The following is a 21799-nucleotide window of genomic DNA, read 5'->3' as shown; positions in this document are numbered from 1 at the left end:
TGTCTATACATCGTACTCACAATTGCTAAATGCCATTCAAAGACTTTACGATGTATTCTATTACGACATTTCATACTTTAGGGTCAAGATCATTATTGTGCATGTCGCTTCTCCCTGGAGATCACCTCTTCTCGTGGGACTCGATCCACTTCAAACATGTTGCCACTTTTCTGCTGAACCGCCCGGACGGGGTCAGGAAAATTGTGGCAGTCTAAACGCGGCATAGAGTCTAAGTCTGATAGTAACAAATACCAGCCTAACAAAGTAGCTATTCACCATAAAATCTAATGCATTTATTTCTGTTATTTATTCTGATTTATGATTTAATGTGTATTTGTTTGCTATATTAAAATCTGTAAATATTTTTATGAACAATTCAAACAAAATTAAAATTTTAATGGTTGACTAAGTATTATGAGTTTGTATAGCGAAAAATATTCTTATTGATCTTTGCTTGTCTGTTTCAGCGAGCATTTGGTTTGTATCTCTAACACTTAATGGGATTGTAAATAGGTTTTTAAAACTTCTTTTGTGTGTCGGGGTTATTGTTTGCATCGATTTGCACCATTCTAGTTTTCAGTGAGACGTCTGTGACGTCATTGTTTCGCAGATTTTGCGATAGCGACGTCTTCCTTGATAGATAAATTTTCAATGGGTTCCAGAAAGGGGGAGTCGGGGTACTGGGATGCTCCCTTCAGTTAATAAAATCCTTGCTACGCCACTTAATATGAATCTTGTATTTTGATTATGAATTCCTTGAATGAGCCATATAAGGGAAAGTGAATGGAAAAAAAACTGACCTGTAGAGAAACATATTCAAATTGTAATCCTTGAATCACAGTTCAGATAAGTAAAGTATCCATTTTAATCCATATCCATATATATCCATATCATTTATCAGAAAGTGAACGACAAAGCAATAACGGAATAAAAGTATATATTTTTTTATCAATCCTGAACAGACATCTTTCAAGATTTTTCTGTGTTTGTTTTTATGTCATGTAATTTGAGCTCATGTGACGTATATTATGACACGTGAGTAGATGTTATTGTTTGTGAACTGTATTTTAAGTTGGCTAATGGTCGAAAGCTTGTCCATACGTCTAATAATGACGTAGTACTCGGACCCTCGGTCCGCGTCTCACGATCATTATTAGACTTATGGACAAGCTTTCGACCAATACTTACTAATCTATAGTGTTTGTAGCTAGCACGTGTTAGAACCAAGTTACAACTGAAACATTTCAGAAATTTTTCAATAGTTACATGGTTCATGATAGGATGTAATATTTTCTCTGAAAAATATTCACAGAAGAAACAAGACAAAACTAGTGATTAGGGTGATTGAAGAGTAACCAGTTACTATTCAATATAAGGCACTGGCACAGGGTTAAAGTTATGTTTACAATAATTGTGATGCTAATATGCAATGAACTAAATCAAAGAAGACAAAACTAGTGTATTGTATTGAATACAGAAAGAATTGTTTTACGTGAAAAAATTCAGCATTAACGGTCTCACCTACTCTGAAAGTTCCGCTAGCGCTCTCTAACAAATTCAGCTTTACGGAAACTGTCGAATGTAGTTTAAGTAATAAAGGAACGAATATTGGATAGACTATATGGATATGTTTAGAGTAAGATTGAACTACTGTTTATTATCTTTGTCTTTGATTAAAATATCAGCTTCTCAGACGAACTCTGGTAAAAATGAAATTATGATCACCGATGTTTATGGTTTTAATGGCTGTTGTGATCGTCCACGACACGATTATAACCAAAGTATAACAGTTCAGATAGAATTCGGAATTATCACTATAAATGGACTAGATGAAAAACTACAGGTTATGTCCCTGAATGGTTATCTTCTTGTCAGATGGCGAGATGATTTTTTGTGGTGGAATGTTAGTAAATATGGTCCTCAGAGGAATATTCGAGCAGATCAAATTTGGACGCCAGATATAATGATTTATAATGCTTATAATAATTTTGGGAAGGTTGAATTATCACCATCTAAGGTTAAAGTATACATTAACGGAACAGTTGTGTGGTTTCCCGGTGGACGCTATCAAGTCATATGTAAAATAAATATTCGTTTGTTTCCGTTTGATAATCAAACGTGTAGCATTTTGATTGGTCCGTGGGTAGATGGATTCATACGCTTTGACGTAATCAGGCAACCGTTTCTGCTTAATTTCAATTTTACCGATCCCGAATGGATCTTAGTTAAAACCGATTATGTCTTTGTAGACTATGTTGTAGCGTTCAGATTTTATTTAACCAGAAGATATATATTTTATGTAATCAACATTATTGTACCACTCGTGATTTTATCTTTACTTACAAATTTGGTTTTTATTTTACCGACGGAATCTGGTGAGAAGGTTTCTCTATCAATCTCGATTCTACTATCTTACATTGTCTTGATGAATTTAATATCAACTCTATTACCAACTAACTCAGATCAAATCTGTTTATTGTCTGTGTACATCATGGTTCTTATCGTTCACAGTGCTCTCTCTACTATAGCTACTGTGTTGGAATTACAGTTGACATATTCTAAAGAGAAATGCTGCAATCAAAAGCCATGTGGAGAAACAAATGGCGGAATGAAACATCATCGTCCGTCGCACAGAAAACTGAACATCATAGCTTTCGTGATCAGTTTGTCATTTACTATAATTGTTAATATTGTATTTTATTTCTTGATTATTTGAAAGTCTCTGTAATTCAAAAAAAATCCTAACATTGGATTTTATACAAGAGATTGTAAAGATTTTTCTAAAAGTTTTTTTCTATGTGTTATGGGGACACTCTAGCATCAATTTGCACCATTACAGCAATTCCAATGTGGTCCAGCAATTCCTCCAAAACTAAGGCTTTGATGACGTAACTATCGCAAAATCTTATTTACAAACGCTTAGTCTCAGTAAAAGTGCACCCCAAATCATTCGAAAACAACCAGAGAGTTAATAGGTCCTATTGTTTCGAATTTTAAGTGTCTTACCGAATGATTCTTGGGAAAACACAGATATGAATTAAACCAACACTTCTTAGAGGAAGGAAAATGCACACTAACTGCATCCGTATATATCAAAATTCCCATGCATTTATTACACCAAAATGTGATATAATCTTTGTGTGAAAATAACGAAGAACAATAGATGTGTACAAGACACTCCTATTGGAGTTTGATTTTTCCTAAACGATCATCTTCAATTGGTTTTAATTAAGTCAAGTGTCCGCCTAATATGGTTACGTTGTCCAAATATGGAAAACGCGGGGGTGTTTTTGACTGAATGAATGAAATGTTAGGTTTCCTTTCCGACAAAATTAATTATATATAAGTATGCTTCTGTTAGTAACGATATCAATTCATCGAAACCAGCAAAATGTTGTTTTATACAGGACTTGTCATCGTGGCTTGTATTGTTTCTTCCAATGCAATATTCGGTAAGACTTTTTCATTACTTATACCGCACACGAAATTTAATAAATTCACATGTATTTTGGGCTAAGAAGTAAAAGCATTGTGGAAGATTTTTATGAGAAAAACAGCATCAACATTCTCTTGTTTGATTTCCCACTGCTATAGCACCAAACTATCTGCCAAAACTTGTTTAAATGGAATTGTTAATTTAAGGTATTTCTATTTCAGAAAAGAAATGTGACGCTGTCGACTTGGTTTTCATAGTCGATACATCAAACAGCATTTGGCCCGTGAACTTCGATATGTACATTAAACCCTTTCTCCAAAATGTAACCGAAATGTTCTTAATTGGACCTGGAAATAAAGATTCGAGAGTAGGACTGGTTACTTATAGTGATGACTATCATCTACAATTTCACCTGAACTCTCATTTGACATCATCATCACTCACACAAGGAATCAAGAACATGAACTTCCCCAGGGGAAACACCTATACTCACAAAGCATTGGAGTACGCAACAGAGACAATGTTCACTGAGAGACACGGTGATCGTGAAGATGTACCAAATCTTATCATCATTATAACTGACGGAGTTTCAGCAAAACCAACGCTAACAAAGACTGCAGCTGATGAAGCAAAACGCCGAGGAATACAAGTATTTGCCATTGGTGTGGGGATTGATGTTAACAGTGGAGAACTGGACGATATGGCTAGCGAGCCACATGAGACCTTCGCTTTTAGAATATCAGAATACAGCGCTCTCAGGCAGATCAGCAGAAATTTTGCAAATAAAAGATGTGGAGGTAAGCTACTCATTCAATACTATCTGGATCCTTTTCTGTTGCATCATGATGTAGATACTGATATCACATTTCGCATTCAGCGCTCATATTTTGAGTAACTATCATAACTCGCTATGACTTTCATTCATCCGTCCACAACAGAATCAATACTCTGATTAGATTTTAATGAAGTTTTTAATACTGGTGTTTTCTGGTAATATCTAAAACTTTTATTTAACATTTCGATCTGCATTTGGCAATAGGGTGTATAATAATTTACTTCATATTTCAGTTCTTTCAACACCAAAACCATCGACAACTACAAGGCTCACAACAACTACAAGACCCACAACAACAACTACAAGACCCACAACAACAACAACCACAAAACCTACAACAACAACCACAAGACCCACAACAACAACTACAAGGCCCACAACTTCAACCACAAGACCCACAACAACAACTACAAGGCCCACAACAACAACTACAAGACCCACAACAACAACTGTAGGAACAACAACCGATGGTTTTAATAATGACAAAAATGCCAACGTAACTTGTGAGTACTTTTTCTCTGCATCCTAATGATTCGTATAAAAGTATTGTTTACGAGAGTGTGTATCAAAGATTGTTCAGAGAGTTGCTATATATTCAACGAGTAAACATTAGAATTCGTATGATTCAGATCATTCAAATACATGGTAAATATAATAAAGGTTACTGGCCTGACATCCCAGATCAAAATGGCAGAAACGTCATACGTTAATTATTGATCAAGTCGTAAACGATCGGTCATATTACGAAAAATAATAATATAGTGCTATTTTATTCTTCATTCCCTTTAATTCTGAATTATGATTTTGATTGTAGATTGTGCAGGAAAACCAGCCGACATATTTTTCGTATTGGATTCGTCTACAAGTGTTTACATCAACGACTTCAGATTTAAAATGCTTACCTTTGTTCGAGATGTTATACATTCCTTTGATATCTCTCCTGAAGCCACACGAGTTGGTTTAGTCACTTACTCAGATGATGTGAATCCAGTTTTTGGTTTGAAAGCTCATAGAAATAAAGCTAGTCTTTTAAAAGCAATACAGCCTGAAAGTGTGGAATACTTGAGTGGATCGACTAATACTGCTGAAGCTATCAAGTATGTTAGAACCGAGGGATTTAAACGAGGAGGCTCAGTTCGTCCGGATGCTGCCCATGTTATCATCATCATTACCGACGGCATTTCCAAAGACCCCGAATACACAAAGCTAGAAGCCAAAAGGGCAAGGGCGGAAGGCGCTGATATATTTGCAATTGGTGTAGGAAAATTCACGGATGATGAAGAGCTTAAAGGCATTGCAAGTGATCCTGACAGCAAATACCTATTTAGTGTGAACAACTATGCTGCATTGAATACCATTCGTAATTTACTGGCTCGTGAAACCTGTGACGCAATATCAACACCAGTACCTAATGATCAAACCACACAATCAGGTAAATATATTGTTTTTTTTGCAAAAAAATATTGATATAATTATGCCGTGAATGAGGCAATGAGGTTCAAATGTTTTGTCTTACCATAGAGTTAAGTGGATTTCATTAGACTAGGTTTCTCTTTGTGGTTGGGCGTTCATGCCAGTATTCACGACCTCTTTTCTCCGTGACTTAATTGCAATTTGAAATTTGTATTTTTCCAGGTCTACCTATTTGCTCGCCGTCAAATATCCATTTTGTTTATGAATCTGGAAGTAAATCATTCTCAGAACGAAATGCTTTGATGAACACCATGAGAAGATTCACCACAGATGAAAGATATAGAGGATTACCCATCAAAACGTCACTGACCACGGATCCTTGTACTGCTTCAAATAAGATACCGTTCGCAAAATTGGAAGAATTCCGTCAACAACTTGATGAAATGAGAAGTATCCAGAAAGTAACTATGCATTCGTTGATCAAAAGAGTTCGTCGGAAGTATACCAACGTTCAACCGGAAGTTACTAAAGTAATGGTAGCTTTTGTTGACGAGGACACTGACGACCTGAAGAGAATATACAGAGAAATCAGAAATGCCGAATATTGGGGATTTAAAATAATGTTGGTAGCAATAGGAAATGTTGACCAGAAGTTCTTGAACATGGTAGATTCTTCAGCTCAAAGAAATGTTGTAAGAGTTAATGGTTATGGAGATTTAAATAAGTTGGTACTCGATGTACCCTATTTGAGATGTGGTGGTAAGTCATTTTGCTTTTAAAGAATAATTTCACAAACCTAACAAAATGAGGACCTGAATCACCTTAGACAGCTCAATCTTCCTATTATGTCTTGTTAAATGACTTTCAAAGTTATCAAGGCATAGGGCCCTAGTAATAAAATGGTGGTGCCAACGAATCACATGATCATGGTATTAGTACGTCGAAATATCTCAACAAAAATCGGTTCTTGCATATTATTTCAAGAATTTCAGCACCCTCTTAAGTAAAACACAATCGTATTGATAGTAGTAGACTGAAAAATGGATTTCCCCCTTCCCCCTGAAAAAATTCCGACAACCGACTATTACTGCAACCATGCACCATTGCCCCTCCGGTGATATAACTTCGGAAAGTCTGACTACGGGGCTGATATAGTTTGCACGGATTCTAATATATTCATCATTACATGTGTATCACAGGGTTATTGTATGATAATGGTATTATGTATTTTACTTTTTCAGAAAACCATACCCAAACCACAATCAAAGTCAGTACAACAAACAAACCAAGAACCACAACCCAATTTCAAATACCATCAAGATCTCCAAGATAAATTGTGATACGGATAATGCTATCGAGTGTTTGAACTTCCGACAACATTGTCAATTGGTGCAATATTCTACGTACTTTGAACTTTATGTTAAGTGTGAGTGTATGAGAAATTGGACGAGTAATGTGTAATGTGTAACGAGAACATGAAGGTATGAATGAGAACATGAAGGTATGAATGAGAACATGATTATATGAAAGACTCGGCTTTATCCGGAAATAAAGTCTATTTCGCAATAATGGTGGATCACATGGCTACCTACAACTTTGTGTTCCAAAAGCAGATTTTGTGACATGAGTAAATTGTTGTATTTTAACAAACGTGTGTGATAATATTATTTAGCGAGCCATATTAGATCTGATATTTAAGAACAATATGCATAAGTGTTAGATGTCGCTGTCGGTGTTCTGAACGGTGATTTTTTTGCAATAATATTATATAGACATTCTTCGTACCGTATTTACAATTTTTTAAATGTTTTATATTTTAATTATTGAATTTGATTTATTTTTGTATCTTATTACTACTACTTACGTCAGCTTTTAACAAATAAATTACATTTTTTAAAGAAAGTTATTGTAAGAAATTGAGTTTGTATTTGCAGTATACCCAGGTCACATGTATGATTACATCCCAATAATAGTGTCCTTAATAATTTATTTGGAGATCTTTTGTTCATATACTTGAAACTTAATACATATTATCCCCTGTGAAAATGGTCAATTCTAAAAAGCACCTGCTTTCATTGATAATAGGCCAAACAGTCATGCATTAGAGATCTAAGTTGGCGAGGAGGGGTTTAGGGGACGAAGGAGGAGGGCTGAAATTGCAAAACTAAAAAAATATTTTTAAAAAAACGAGTACATTCACTAATCTCTTTTATTGAGATCAGTGAGTGGACCCGCAATATTCTACTTTAAAGGGACACAACCAATGAAATAAGACCACAACACATTCTTATATAAAAGGGAAGTACGAACTCGCAGTAATAACAATTGGTATTTATAGAAAGTTGAATCATTAATGAGTTTTAAGACATTACCAGATATTCTACAATGATCCTAATCCCCACACAATACAGTCATCGTACAATTCCGTAAGTATAGTTTGTCATGTGATTGAGTTTACGGTACGTGCGTGTTGATAATGAAATGAAAGAAATTACACTTACCTTTTCTTTTATACAATACAAGACATGCTATAAATTCAAAGTCCAATTTTCACTCTTTAGTAGCAAATTACACTATAAAATAAAAAAGTCAACTATAATCCAATTTAAGTTTACATGATAAAGAAAAACAACCAAATATCGTCAATGTATAGAAAAAGTTCAAAAATTACAAATAGTCCCTCACAAAATATCACATTTTACTGCGTGGCAATAAACAGGCTGTAAGCAAATCTAGTTCATTCACGTGCAGTGCAGTAGGCGAGTCCAATCCCGAGACGAGTTCAGTCAACTTTAATCAAAGGGGTGAGGGGTCTACTGTCTTTTACTAGATATTTTTAAGATGACTTTTCCTTGATAAAATATGATTTGAAATCTGAATTACCAACAAGCGAGCAAAATGCTTTTAGCTTGTTTTTATTTATATAAATAAACAGATAAATTAAGTCAAATATGAAGAACTAAATAAAAACTAATTTGACATTTATCCCCCCTTGACCACAAAAACAATTTTACAAAAGGAGACATATCGTACGATGTGTCCAAAATCTGTAAGAAAGTACCGTTGATGTTTTATATATTTATTGTTAACAATCACAATATTAACATTTTGACAGATAAACTAAAGTCTAAATTAGGATCATGTACATCTTACAACTAAATAATAATAATAATAATCAAAATAGGTTCGATCAAACTGATACAAACGATTATTTTAAACCAGAGTGGATGGTATATTTTTGCTTTGCTTAGTCAGTTATAACTACAGCAGACAAGTCTCTGCATTTGAACATAAGAATTGCCCGCCTGTTGTTCTTCAAAATCAGTAGGCTACGAGTGAAATGCCTTATAGCAAATACAATTAGTAGACCTTAACTCGATTATTTAACAAGAATTTCGAAAGATTAAGTAAGATCAATCTTTTTGCATTTGAAAAATATTGAATAAAATATAGTATGAAATATTATGCATCTTAGAGGAAAACCACTTGACAAATTATTTTAGAGACGAAATTTCATGATCCTGAGTTTCTGGAGTAAAATTTCCAAACTTTTGGAGTAAGGTACTTGGTTTGTCAGAGAATTTGGGATTATATTGATTATGAACTTAATAAAATAAGATGTAACAATATATACAAAGACAAAGATATTATGTCAAACACATGGGCACACTATTTACAGTAATTTGGTTTGGCATCATAAACGTGCTTAAAGAATCCAAAAACTAAAATTAAGAGAAACGTATAAGTAATATCTTTGAAATGCGTTTGATCTAAAATTATTGATAAAAACTCAAGCTAAGCGTAGATGTCAACAACCCGATTCAGATATAGCGTAGATGTTCAGATATAGCGTAGATGTTCAGATGCGGGTATAGCTATATGTCCTAATTTAAAAATCTTATTACATGAATGCAAATGCAAACGTAAATTTCAATTGTAAAAAATAAATAAAATAATTATTTCAATAGTGAAGCCAAATTAACAACCTTTATCACGCTGTTCTAGAAGAGTAAACGCTCCTTACTTCGCTAGCAACGGCTGCATTGACATAATTATAGCATTGGCATCATTATAGCATTGACAAAGTTATAGCATTGACATCGTTATATTTACATCATCGACATAATCATATCATTGATATAGTTATAGCATTGGCATCATTATAGCATTGACATAATTATAGCATTGACATCGTTATATTTACATCATCGACATAATCATATCATTGATATAGTTATAGCATTGGCATCATTATAGCATTGACATAATTATAGCATTGACATCGTTATATTTACATCATCGACATAATCATATCATTGATATAGTTATAGCATTGGTATCATTATAGCATTGACATAATTATAGCATTGACATCGTTATATTTATATCATCGACATAATGATATCATTGATATAGTTATAGCATTGGTATCATTATAGCATTGACAAACTTATAGCATTGACATCGTTATATTTATATCATCGACATAATTATATCATTGATGTAGTTATAGCATTGATATCATTATAGCATTATTGAGCGAATGGTGATATAGAGTACATTTCCACTTAGCTAAGAGCTAATAATTTGAGCTTAAACGCATAATTTGGTATCAGAACATAGGATTTCTTAAAATATAAAACACAAGCCCTATATACTACATTATATTATATACAATATAAATACCCCATTATAAATTTCTGGTTCATTACAGTACTAATAGTCCAGTTTCTAGAGATTTCAATATAAAAATACAATACAAAGTTCAATTACCCATCTTAAAGCAATTGATGAAACTTTATCGATTCACTAATCAAACTTCCAATACAATTCTCGTTAAATTCCCAACTTTTATTTCAAAGTAAATGGATTTGTGTTCATAAAATATCCTTTTACAGACCATTAGTCTTGTACAGAGAGCACTATTTTTCACTCACAGATCGTAATCTTATTATTTAATATCCTCATTTTCACCAAAAAATATTTCTTAAAAATTTATTTTCACTTATAGAAAAATCCCCGTAAATCTATCATATCGTTTTTAACTTTTTTCACCTTTTTCGAGTTTTTATTTCGACGCTGTCGTTTCTTTCTCAATGGACCTCGCCTCGATCTTTTGGAGGTTTTCGTAGTTTGTGCTTGAGGACTTTGTTCACATATAAATCTGGCTTTATAGCGATCGCAATGTTTGTTGCGCCACTTGAGCCGTTTCTTCACGACCACGCAATTCTTCTTGTGCAACATTCGCTTAACTCGAGGACGACCATTTTTCCAATTTGTGATAGCGACAGGATCACCACTGATGAACTTCCACACTCCAGTATCTTGTTTATCATTTAGACCTGGAATATGACATAGGTTGTTATTTAATATCAATATTTATCATATTTTTTAAGAATCTGATGATAGTTGGTGTATTAAATCAAAATTTATCATACTTTTGATAAACAAAATCTGACAATAATTGGTGTTGAATATCAATATTTATCATATTTTTGATAAACAGAATCTGATAATAGTTGGTGTATTAAATTAAAATTTATCATACTTTTAATATACAAAATCTGACAATAATTGGTGTTGAATATCAATATTTATCATACTTCTGATAAAGTGAATCTGATAATAGTTGGTGTATTAAATTAAAATTTATCATACTTTTGGTAAACAAAATCTGACAATAATTGGAGTTCAATATCAATATTTATCATATTTTTGATACACAGAATCTGATAATAGTTGGTGTATTAAATCAAAATTTATCATACTTTTGATAAACAAAATCTGACAATAATTGGTGTTGAATATCAATATTTATCATATTTTTGTTAAACAGAATCTGATAATAGTTGGTGTATTAAATTAAAATTTATCATACTTTTAATATACAAAATCTGACAATAATTGGTGTTGAATATCACTATTTATCATCCTTTTGATAAACTGAATCTGATAATAGTTGGTGTATCAAATTAAAATGTATCATACTTTTGATAAACAAAATCTGACAATAATTGGTGTTGAATATCAATATTTATCATACATATAAAGAACAGATATTAACACCAGTTGTTATTAAATATCAAAATTCATCATACTTATGATAAACAGAATCTGATAAAAGGCGGTGTTTAATATCAATATTTATCATACATTTAAGTAACCGAATCTGACACCAGTTGTTATTAATATCAATATGCTTATTTATCATACTTATGGTAAACTGAATCTGACACTTTGTTGTTATTCAATAACAATATTCATCATATTTCTAATAAACACAATCTGACAATAGCTGTTAGTCAAAACATTAAAAATTGTCAAAATATTATCATACATAATTTTAATTCAATGTATATAACAATTATTTCATCGTGAATAATAACAATAATTGCTGTTCAATATCAATATCTATCATAAACATGAGTATAAGACCATCAAGACCGATTTGACTTACCTATCCAGAATGATTTTTTACGAGCTTGATGACCTAACCATTTCAGATGTTTAGCTGATCTTACACTGGTCAGATGTCCATTGTATTTACTAACACATAGTGACTCGGCATCATCCCAGGGAAGTTTATCATTGATATATTTATAACAAAACCCGTCAAATTCATGCCATCCTGAAAATGCATAGAATCCAGTGTTATATTGGTTGATTGAGTCTTCAGACTCAGTAGCATCCTAATTATAATACAGGGAGAGCTAATATAAAATCACACACAGGCTTGATAAATATCATTTTAAAATCGTTTCACAAAAAAAATTGTATACTTGAAGCACATATGTCATGTTGGCGATACCATATTCTATGTAATAGGCCTACTATAAACTTAACATGTTTTACAAAAACTGGTCTTTGAAGACAGTGCACCATTTCTCATTGTTTTCAATAAAACACTGAATGCTTCCCGTTTCTTAGCTTTATTACAGTTTCAGGACTCATTGTGTTTATGAACACATGTTAAGGTGGACATCTCGAGAGTCAATGTCAGCTATGTTTAAGTTTACACATGACCATATTGAGTTTATTTATATCCGACATACCTTGTTGGCAAATGTTACTTTTAGGCCGTTCATCGTTGTTCGAGATAGCGTTCCATACTTGCCATTCAGTACCGGTACACTGGAACATCTGTTTTTCATATTGATCAAATCGTAATAAGCCTTTCTTAGAACTATCACATTTAGGTGTCTGAAAGTCAAGTGATAACATTTTTTTTCATTTTCAATACGTCAAGGAACAAATGTGTTTTATCATATGTAATGCATGTTAAGTGAGTTCATAACCTTGTTCAACACTTAATATTATTATAACATATTGAACTTGACCCAGCTGCACATGCACCAACAAAATTTGATGCCTGTTGCATATCACAATTAAGTCGTCAACTCATATGAGACGAGACCCTCATAAAGTCTAACTTAAGGAGTAAATATCAGTTTATTTGAACACCTTCTGCACAGGGTTTGCTTGGATCATACTATTCTTACCTTCTTATTAGAGAGCTTATCAAAACTATTTTGGCTGCTATCTTCGTTCTTGGGTGTTTTCTTCTTATTCTTCTTCTTCTTTCTCTTACCCTTTTTGCCTTTCTTATGCTTTCGTTTCTTATTGTATTTTGGTTCTGTATTCAGGAAGGTTTTATCAACATTAAGACCTGTAGCTATTGGTCCCGACAGTGTATTTAATGTGTGGTACTGAAATGGGATATGACAACTTGTAACATTCGGGATACAACATGCATTCAAGAAAACGTTTACTTAAGGATCTTCCAGTACGAGTTTATAATTTGAGCCATTCAAATGGGGATTTGGCCTTATATATATATAACGCACTGTAGTCAAATTAAAACGACAGTTATTCGGTTATCCTTTTTTGCAATACTAAAATATAATGCAGAGAAAATGATCACAGGTATGACAATCCGCTGAGAGCATTATAACAACAATAACACGAAGTGAACTTACAATTTTCCCATTGTCTGAAGGAGAATTTTTAGATGGAATCATGATAGAATCGCCACCTTCCAATAAAAATCCGTTCTGTGTAGCACTAACCATACCAAGATATTGTGGACATTCTCCTGAAAGTGGTCAACAAAATAGTATGGAGCTACGAAATTGCATAAAAGAACACACAATTAAAGGCATATGTCTTTCCAAATAATTTACAACCCCGTTCATTCAACAGATTAAGAACGTAGCTAAAGTAAGCCATTTCGGCAGTTCTAATAATCCTTAGCTTACCACTCTCGGCGTTGATGATTTTCAGTCGTAACTTTTTATTATCACCAATAATAGCATTAATTGGTTCCACTAATGTCAATCTTAACTTTTCATTAGCCTCTTCCAATCCATCGTTTTTAATCTGTAGATCCCAACTAGCTCTGGATTGACCTGAAGTGAGTAAGCATAGACAATTAATATGAGGTTGTCTTATGAAATCTGGTGTTTCCTTGTTGAAGACAATAGGTCGATCCCAAGCAGCAAAAGCTTGCTTATATCATCCAAGAAAAACTTTTCATTTCGCTATAAAGCTGTAAAATTCGTAGGAAAGAAATGCATTTGCAGAGATCATTGGACTTGGACATAATGTTTCTTATAATAGTGGGATTCGATGACTAAGGTAATGAGCAACTTCAGGTTTCCAAATCGCTCGCTATTGTGGAAAAAGATGGTAACATTTGCCAGTCTTCAACGCTATTAGCTCGGGTTCAAGTGTAAAGACCCAATAAGTGCTGTGGCGGGTGTTGCTAGCTAGACAATGTATCCTTCCGGTACACCTGTTGCCAATCAGAGTTCTGAGAGTATCCAAAATAATATCTTTTATGGTATATTATGTACGTAAACCAATAAAAACAACAGTAAAAAACTGACCTGGGCCGAACTGAACTTGCTTAGCAGAACTTGGCACGAAATCTTCTCCGGTTTTAGCTGACATTTCCTTAATCTGAACTCCAACATAAGCCATTTGATGAATAGCTCCAATACGTATTAACGTTATTGACAAGACACCAACATTTTCACATGCAACCATATCAGCAGAAATAAACTGAATAATTGACCAACCAAAAGACATTCTGAAATTTCAAAACCATAAACATGTATATAGAATGCAGTGGAGAGCACCACCGAAAAGATATTCTAAACCAATATTTCTAACCCCATCGACCGAACGTCTGATCGTTTCGTGTCTTAAGCTCATTATATTGTCAATTTTCGACTAGAGAATCTCTAGAAAGAATCCGATCCGATAGTCGTCCTGGTCACAACCAAGAATCAGTTTTTCAAGCTCTACTTCAAGCAAAGGGGGATTTTGCGGTTGGGATACGAGATCACCCATTGGATCCTAACTACCATTAATGATGCATTCAAATAAGCATTACTTACATTTGATTATTGACTGAATTTCCACGGCTGTCTTCAACCCGGAAAGTAAAGTTGTCATGAGTGGCCTGGACGTTCCTATCAACAATATACTGTAGACTTGAATCATCCAGATCCTTTTGAGTAAATCGTCTTCTTACAAATCGTTTGGCTTTAGTGTTTTCAATGTGACCATATTTAGGTCTCTTAATCATGGTGTAAATCAACTGACTGCTCTGGGTATCCGAGTCAACGGCTCTCAAAACTTTATTGTTTAGTTCGTATCCGTACTTCTGTTTACCAAAATGTTCGAGAATTTCAGGATGCTTGTTGACGACGATGGTTGGTGCATCATCAACTAATGGTTTGACGAAGATACTGCTCAAGGCGGGTTGTGTTTGTAAGGTACCATTAACTAAGAACTTAGTATGTTTACCATCAGACAAGTTGAAAAGAAAATTGTCTAGGCCGGCTCTAGTGCCATCACTGATATAGGTAATGAAGCCGCGATCAATATCTGTCTGTGTAAAAGAATGAGAGATCATTACCCCTCTATTATATAAGTGACCGTAAGTAGGTGGTTTGGCGATGATGAAAGTTAAATTCAGAGCGTCCGTATCGGGGTCGACTGCTTTTAGAATCTGTGGTGAAATTACCGATTCGGTTCCTTGTAAAACTTCTAATAAATTGTTGGCTATTAAGGACGGTAACATTCTGTCTAATGGTTGGATCTTTATTCTAAACTCGCCATTTTTAGCTTCACTTAGTCCATTAGTGACGGTAAACACAAATGAGTCTTCAATAATGTCTGTTTTTGTCAAGTGGCTATATACAACCTTCTGTGATGCTAAATCAAGCTGAGAGAAACTATTTATTTGACCCATAGGCTGATCAATATATTGAATTTTACCCAGTCTCGGGGGCCTTATTACAGCAAACACAATTTCTTCTGCTTTAGTGCTTTCGTCTGATGCACCGAGGTTGTTAGTGCTAATTGCGACTCTTTCGCCTTCGCGTATCGTCATTCCACGATTCAATAGAGCTATGTTAGTTTTCCTGGAGTTTTTAATTCGGATTTCAAACGTTTCCTCGTGTCGTTTATGTTTTCCATCCGATAAAACAAACATAAATCTATCGGTTTCACTTTTCCCCATACTAGTTGTATGAACGTATCTAACTTTATTTAGATCGACGTCAGTTTGAGTGAAATTAGCCCCAAGTTCAATATCCTGACAATCATTGTCTAAACTCTTGGAGAATGGATTAGGACAAAATTGTAATAACCCTTTATTGGGCAATTCAACCACAATATAATAAAGAAAAGCGTCACCGTTGTCGTCATCCGTTGCTTGAAGTACTACACTTGATATTAAAGCAGAATCTCCATAATCCAATTGTAATCCCGCATTCTTGATAACTTCCGGTTTCTCGTCATTTCTGGCGGTAACTGAGACATTACAGACATGTTTAATTTCGTGCTTGCCATCAGACACAGTAATGACAAACTTATCGTGAAGGCTTTCAGAACCGTCATGCGTGTATTTCAATTGTAACCCACTGCGTAATTCGTCCAAACTGAAGTCCTGTACTTCGGTTTCAACATGTCCTTTTCTGGTTTCAATCATCATTACTACAGTACCATGATTCGGCTGTTGGGAGAGGGACAGAGTCAATGTGTCTTTAGGCATATCCAAATCTATAGCGTCCATCATAGATTGATCCATAATCATAGCACCACCTTCATCGATGGTGAAGTCTTTCAACATCAAATCCGGTGCTTCATCGTTTGTAGGAACTATGCCGATCGACACAATCTCGGGTTTGGAATTGAGTTTTCCGTCAGTGGCGTACAGTTCACATTGATCATGAACTGGTTCCACCCCCCTGTGATTCGATTGGACATAGTTTATAGATCCATCTAAAATATCGCTATAGGTAAAGGAGTTAATCCTAAGACCAGCATTGGACTTTTCTGATCCGGGGCTTGGTTTCACATTTTCTAAATACCCCCATTGCGGTTGCTTGGTTATCTTGAACTCAATTTCTTTTGTCTTAGAATCAGGGTCTGTCACTGTAAGAATATTCTTGCCGACATTGTACGTTTCCCCTTCGGTTACCAAGATGGGAGCTCCGAGTATAGTTTTTGGTGATTGGTTATTTACAGGCGTAATGGTGATGTTTAGATCATATACTGGTAATTCAACAGAAGCCAAGTAATTCTGGTCTGACACAATGAACGTTGCAAAATCGTGCAAAGACTTTAGTCCAATTTCCCCACTTGTGTGCAAGAAGGACACAATTTCATCTTTGAGATCGCGTTGGGTGAACTTTGTCACAGGTTGTCCTTGTAGTTGAAGAACACCATACCGCGGTTGCCTAACGATCAGGAAGACCAGAGATTCATCATCAGTGTCGTCATCAGTAGCAGCTAGAATGTGTGGTGTCAACAATGCCTCACTTCCTTCAGAGACAATCAAGTATGGACGTAGATTTTTCTGTAGACGTGGTGTTTTGTCGTCTATTGGTACAATGTCAACTGATATAACTTTGGTAGCTTGGTTCACGCCATCAGTTAATTTTAAAGTGAACGTGTCAACCAGTTCGATATCGGATCCATCGTGGACATATCTGAAAAGATATAAACACATCGAACTTTGTAATCGATCTCAAAATAGCTTTTATGTTAGTTACATCGGAGAATTTAGCTTGGAAATACCCTCTGTTGTATCTGAATTATCTTCTCAAGATACCAGTCATTATAAACATTGTAAATTGATCAAAGTTGGTCAAATGTTATTTAGCTCTCCAAAATCTAAATAACATCAATGGATCTGAGATAAATTCTTAGTTCCTTATAAAAAAAATTTAACGAAATGTTTGCGAAAAATTTGATTGAGTCATAAATCAAATGAAATATCTAAAGGTGTAAAGGGTATGACATATTCGTGATAATTGAATGTGCAAAACAAACATTACATTTCAAACATTATTAGTTATCAAACAATAGAAACATGGAGTTCATCAATGAAATGTGTTATTCGGTGTATAGGTGACGGTTATGACAACGTCATTCTTTATTAGTTAGGTCAAAGGTCGAAAATCTGGGCACAATTACAAGTAGGAGGGACTCGGTGTTTGAGAAATATATCAGATCAAAGAATTACTAAAAATGGGTCTATTCATACAATTGAAAAAAAAAAATGTTATTTTACATAATAGAAAATGTTTCTATTGCGTCATTTTTGAAACATTATCTAACTTCCAGTAGATTACTCATATGTAGCTGCTGGACAAAATATATTTCAAAAGCTTTTAGCAAATAAGGTATGGTATGTATTTCGTTAAAACCATATGCTTCATTTTACCACATTTTGATTATTTGTAATGTGAGACCCTAACAATCATTACTAAACATGATCATCCCCTACCTTATTGATGTTTCTTGTAAATCTTCAATAGAAAACGAACCAGTGACTTTCATAGCCATCCCATTTTTCTGTAATGTGCCATATTTTGGTAATTCGTAGCAGATGAACTGTAAGTCTTCGGACGGTGTATCTTCATCACTGGCTGATAGTTGGTTAACAGTGATACCCAATACTCCTCCTTCCTCAACTAGCAGCTTCTCCATGGTGAATCTTGGCACCCTGTTATTTACTGGTAGTACCTCGATGTCGAACGTTTGCCCATAGACCTTGTTGCCATCTCCATCCTCCACGGTATAGACAAAACGAACCAATCGTGACAAAGGTCCGATATCGTTGGCTGGAGGTAGGTAGGCAATTTTCAGATAGTTAAGATCCTCTTGGGTAAAAGACAGTATTGGTGGTACATCTTGGTCTTTGTTCACAACTGTCAGATTGTGTGTAGCAACCAGTCGACCAGCGTCCTTCTCTCCAGTATTGAATACGAAATAAGGAGCGGTCGTTATTGTATAGGTGATGTCCTTTGCGCTCGATTCAACGTCGGTGTACAGAAGCTGAGCTTGACCAATATATCCCACATCAACTTCGCGTACTCGGATAATTTTTAAGGAACCCTGATCTAACTCCGGCGGATTTTCATTCAAAGGATCGATAACGATGTGAAACTCATGATCCTCTGACTCGTTTGGTGGATCATGCTGATCCTGCAAACGGAAGCTAAATGAGTCAGTGAACACTCCTTTTCCATTGTGCTTATAATACACTTGTCCTTTCATAATGTCACGTTGTCTAAAACCAAAAATTGTGGTAAGCGTTCCCGACTTTGGAATCTTTCTCACTATGTTTCCGGCTTTGGGCGGTGACGTTAAAGTATAAATTATATTGTAATCCAACGAATCCGCATCATGAGCTAAAAGCACATCTTCACTAAGTTTCTTCATCTGACCCTGATTGATGTGGAACCCTAAATTATTCACCATGTGAGGTGGGGTATCGTCTTTTGGTATGATGGAAATGGGAAAGGTCGCCAGCACAGTATGTACTCCATCATTAATCCTCAATTCAATATCATCACGGAGAGAATCACTATCGTCATGAACATACGTGACAGAACCTCTGGCAACGTCACTTGGCCTGAACATTATGCTTTGCTTTCCATTTAATCGTATGGTCCCATGACGAGCACCTCCTTTCACGTAAACTCGAATACGATCAAGGTTATCCTTGTCAACGATCTGTAAATCATTAACAGTAATTGGTCGTGATTGTCCTTCCAGTAGCACTAATCCATTGTTCAGAGACACCCGAGGTGCAGTGGTCGCTGAGGGTCTAACAGCCACATGCAAAGTTATGACGATGCTTGATGAGAAGTGGCTGTCAAACACAACCAGTTCAGCTTGGTAATGTTTTTGTGTGGTATAACTAACATTTGGTGGTACGTAAGCAATACGATGGTTGTCTAAATCATCTTGATAAAATGAATTGATCTCGGTTGATTGGTCATTTATGTTTACAAAATAGCCCTTTCCTTCTCCAAAGCCTTTGCTGATATTGAAAACTAGCTGAGAGTTGGGAGTTTCGTAGTCTTCAGCTTGGATGATACCCGGAATGATAGTCGATAAGACGAATTGGTCCACATCCATCATGTACATGTTCATGTCCGAGGAGCGAGGCGGAGAATTGGGAAGCGCACCTTTTATATGTATTGGCAAATAAAACCTTTCTACTATTACTTCCTCACTGACTGATGGATCGAAGAGTTCCACCGTCAAGGGCAAATAATCCACATCGGGAATTGGTGATCGAAGATGTTCGTAATGAAGATTCATGTATAAGAATTCTCGACAGTCTTTACTAACTGCGTCCACCGTTTGTCGGTTTTTGCCAATGGTCATTTGTCCAGCGATAGGCCAATGAGAGTGATATCGCGAAAAGCTTATGGAACATGTGGAGTTTTTCTTATCACTATTCCGGAATTGGAGCACAGAACCGTCAATAGTATTAGAGAGTTTCAAAAAGTCTGGAACGACCACAGGCCGTAATCCTTGCGTCATGAAAACATCGTGAGATGCGTTGACTATCCGAACAGTTAAATAAACAACCTCTGTATGAGTCGATGTATCTGTAAATTTATGGACCCGTAATTTGACTTCGTCTTTGGAAAGAAGTGGTGAACCATTGTGGACGTATTTAATCGTTTTGGCAGAGAAGTTGCAATCAAATATCTGAAAATATAAAAGATGTGTAATTAAATTTTACGCCCTACATCGCCACTTAAACTGTATGATATAAAATTTGTATTGTATTGTATTATACCACAATGGGCATCTTCATAATGTTGAACTTCGTCTTATACCTTGACTGTAATAGCTACCTTTCTTCTATTCCAGAATTCAGAATACAGTCAATCATAGCCCTCGGCAGACAGACTCTTAATATTATGGCTTATTGTTTACAGACGTTCTATTTAGGACTCTGATTGACTGTATTCGCTAACGTACAATCCAACCAAAATCGCAGCATTTACAAACTTCCGTGATACAAGAAAGGTGGCTATTGCAGTTCGTTCGGCAATTTGAATTTCACTTTAAAATCGTAACTTTATCATTATTTGTAGAGAAATAAAAGATAAATACGATTCCTGTTTGATCTTACAGACTAGTTGACCTTCTGACAAAAACCTATTTATCAAGAAGTGTGCATATACCTCAGACTATTGTCAGTCACAACAGGCCAAGGAAGAGAGTGGAGGCAGGTGTCAAAACATCAGCAAGCCACTTAGAATCATTAACCAGGTTCCAAGTAGCACTTGAACAAACTGACTGCTATTTCAGTATCGTGCATTCTCAGACGAATTTGGTACCTATCATTTACATTAGAGATATTTTGATACATCTAAATATTTGCTCCAAGCTTTTTAGACAGGGAAGAATTTGGACTCGACATGTCTAGATTATGTAGAGTATCTGTCAAACACATCCGACTAGCAGATAGAGTCAATTATTCTATCAAAATGATGGCATATCTTTCATTCATTATTGATTTATGCAGTATGGCAGATTTAGATTTGAAACAGATTTGACCCCGGGGGCAATACCATGCATAAGACGATGTTTTTGATCATATAAACGTAGCGCCAGTTTTGGGCACTTGTCCCTTGATCCCAAGAGCCATAAGATTCGTAACACCTGTACTGTTAAAATTCAAAAAAGGGCGAACGCTGTAGTTACATTTTCTGAAAAGGAAATTTCTAAATGAGTGGTTAGAGGTTGGGATGGTCGAATTGATGGTGGCTCTGCTTTGACATACACTTTCA

The 21799-nt window shown here is 35.1% G+C and overlaps 3 protein-coding genes across 3 annotated transcripts in view; 2 read left to right on the top strand and 1 right to left on the bottom strand.

Annotated features, from left to right (window-relative positions):
* Positions 1 to 1717: 1717 nt before the first annotated feature.
* On the top strand, positions 1718 to 2716 carry LOTGIDRAFT_121020 (hypothetical protein; the record flags this gene model as incomplete). Its single annotated transcript, XM_009058733.1, has 1 exon — positions 1718 to 2716. The coding sequence occupies one exon, from the start codon at positions 1718 to 1720 to the stop codon at positions 2714 to 2716; it is 999 nt and encodes a 332-aa protein (XP_009056981.1).
* Positions 2717 to 3380: 664 nt separating this feature from the next.
* Positions 3381 to 7582, top strand: LOTGIDRAFT_233176 (hypothetical protein). The gene is made up of 6 exons (XM_009058732.1): positions 3381 to 3452; positions 3658 to 4233; positions 4505 to 4774; positions 5086 to 5703; positions 5907 to 6443; positions 6926 to 7582. Exons 1-6 carry the CDS (start codon positions 3392 to 3394, stop codon positions 7015 to 7017), a joined length of 2154 nt encoding a protein of 717 aa, XP_009056980.1. The 5' UTR covers positions 3381 to 3391; the 3' UTR covers positions 7018 to 7582.
* A 2805-nt stretch (positions 7583 to 10387) lies between these two features.
* LOTGIDRAFT_233175 (hypothetical protein) overlaps positions 10388 to 21799 on the bottom strand; it is a gene marked incomplete at its 5' end in the record, with an annotated part of 39795 nt that continues 28383 nt past the window's right edge. Inside the window, 9 exons of the mRNA XM_009058731.1 lie at positions 10388 to 11026; positions 12142 to 12312; positions 12737 to 12884; positions 13184 to 13390; positions 13661 to 13776; positions 13940 to 14089; positions 14570 to 14772; positions 15083 to 17686; positions 18487 to 20708. Of these exons, the coding sequence (XP_009056979.1) occupies positions 10686 to 11026; positions 12142 to 12312; positions 12737 to 12884; positions 13184 to 13390; positions 13661 to 13776; positions 13940 to 14089; positions 14570 to 14772; positions 15083 to 17686; positions 18487 to 20708 (6162 nt within the window). The 3' untranslated portion in view covers positions 10388 to 10685. The remainder of the gene's footprint in view (positions 11027 to 12141; positions 12313 to 12736; positions 12885 to 13183; positions 13391 to 13660; positions 13777 to 13939; positions 14090 to 14569; positions 14773 to 15082; positions 17687 to 18486; positions 20709 to 21799) is intronic.

The sequence above is a fragment of the Lottia gigantea genome, assembly GCF_000327385.1.
Source record: "Lottia gigantea unplaced genomic scaffold LOTGIsca_35, whole genome shotgun sequence".
In the NCBI taxonomy this organism is placed as follows: Eukaryota; Metazoa; Mollusca; class Gastropoda; family Lottiidae; genus Lottia; species Lottia gigantea.
Note: the sequence above shows the minus strand (reverse complement) of the source record. Positions and strands in the feature narration are given on the sequence as shown.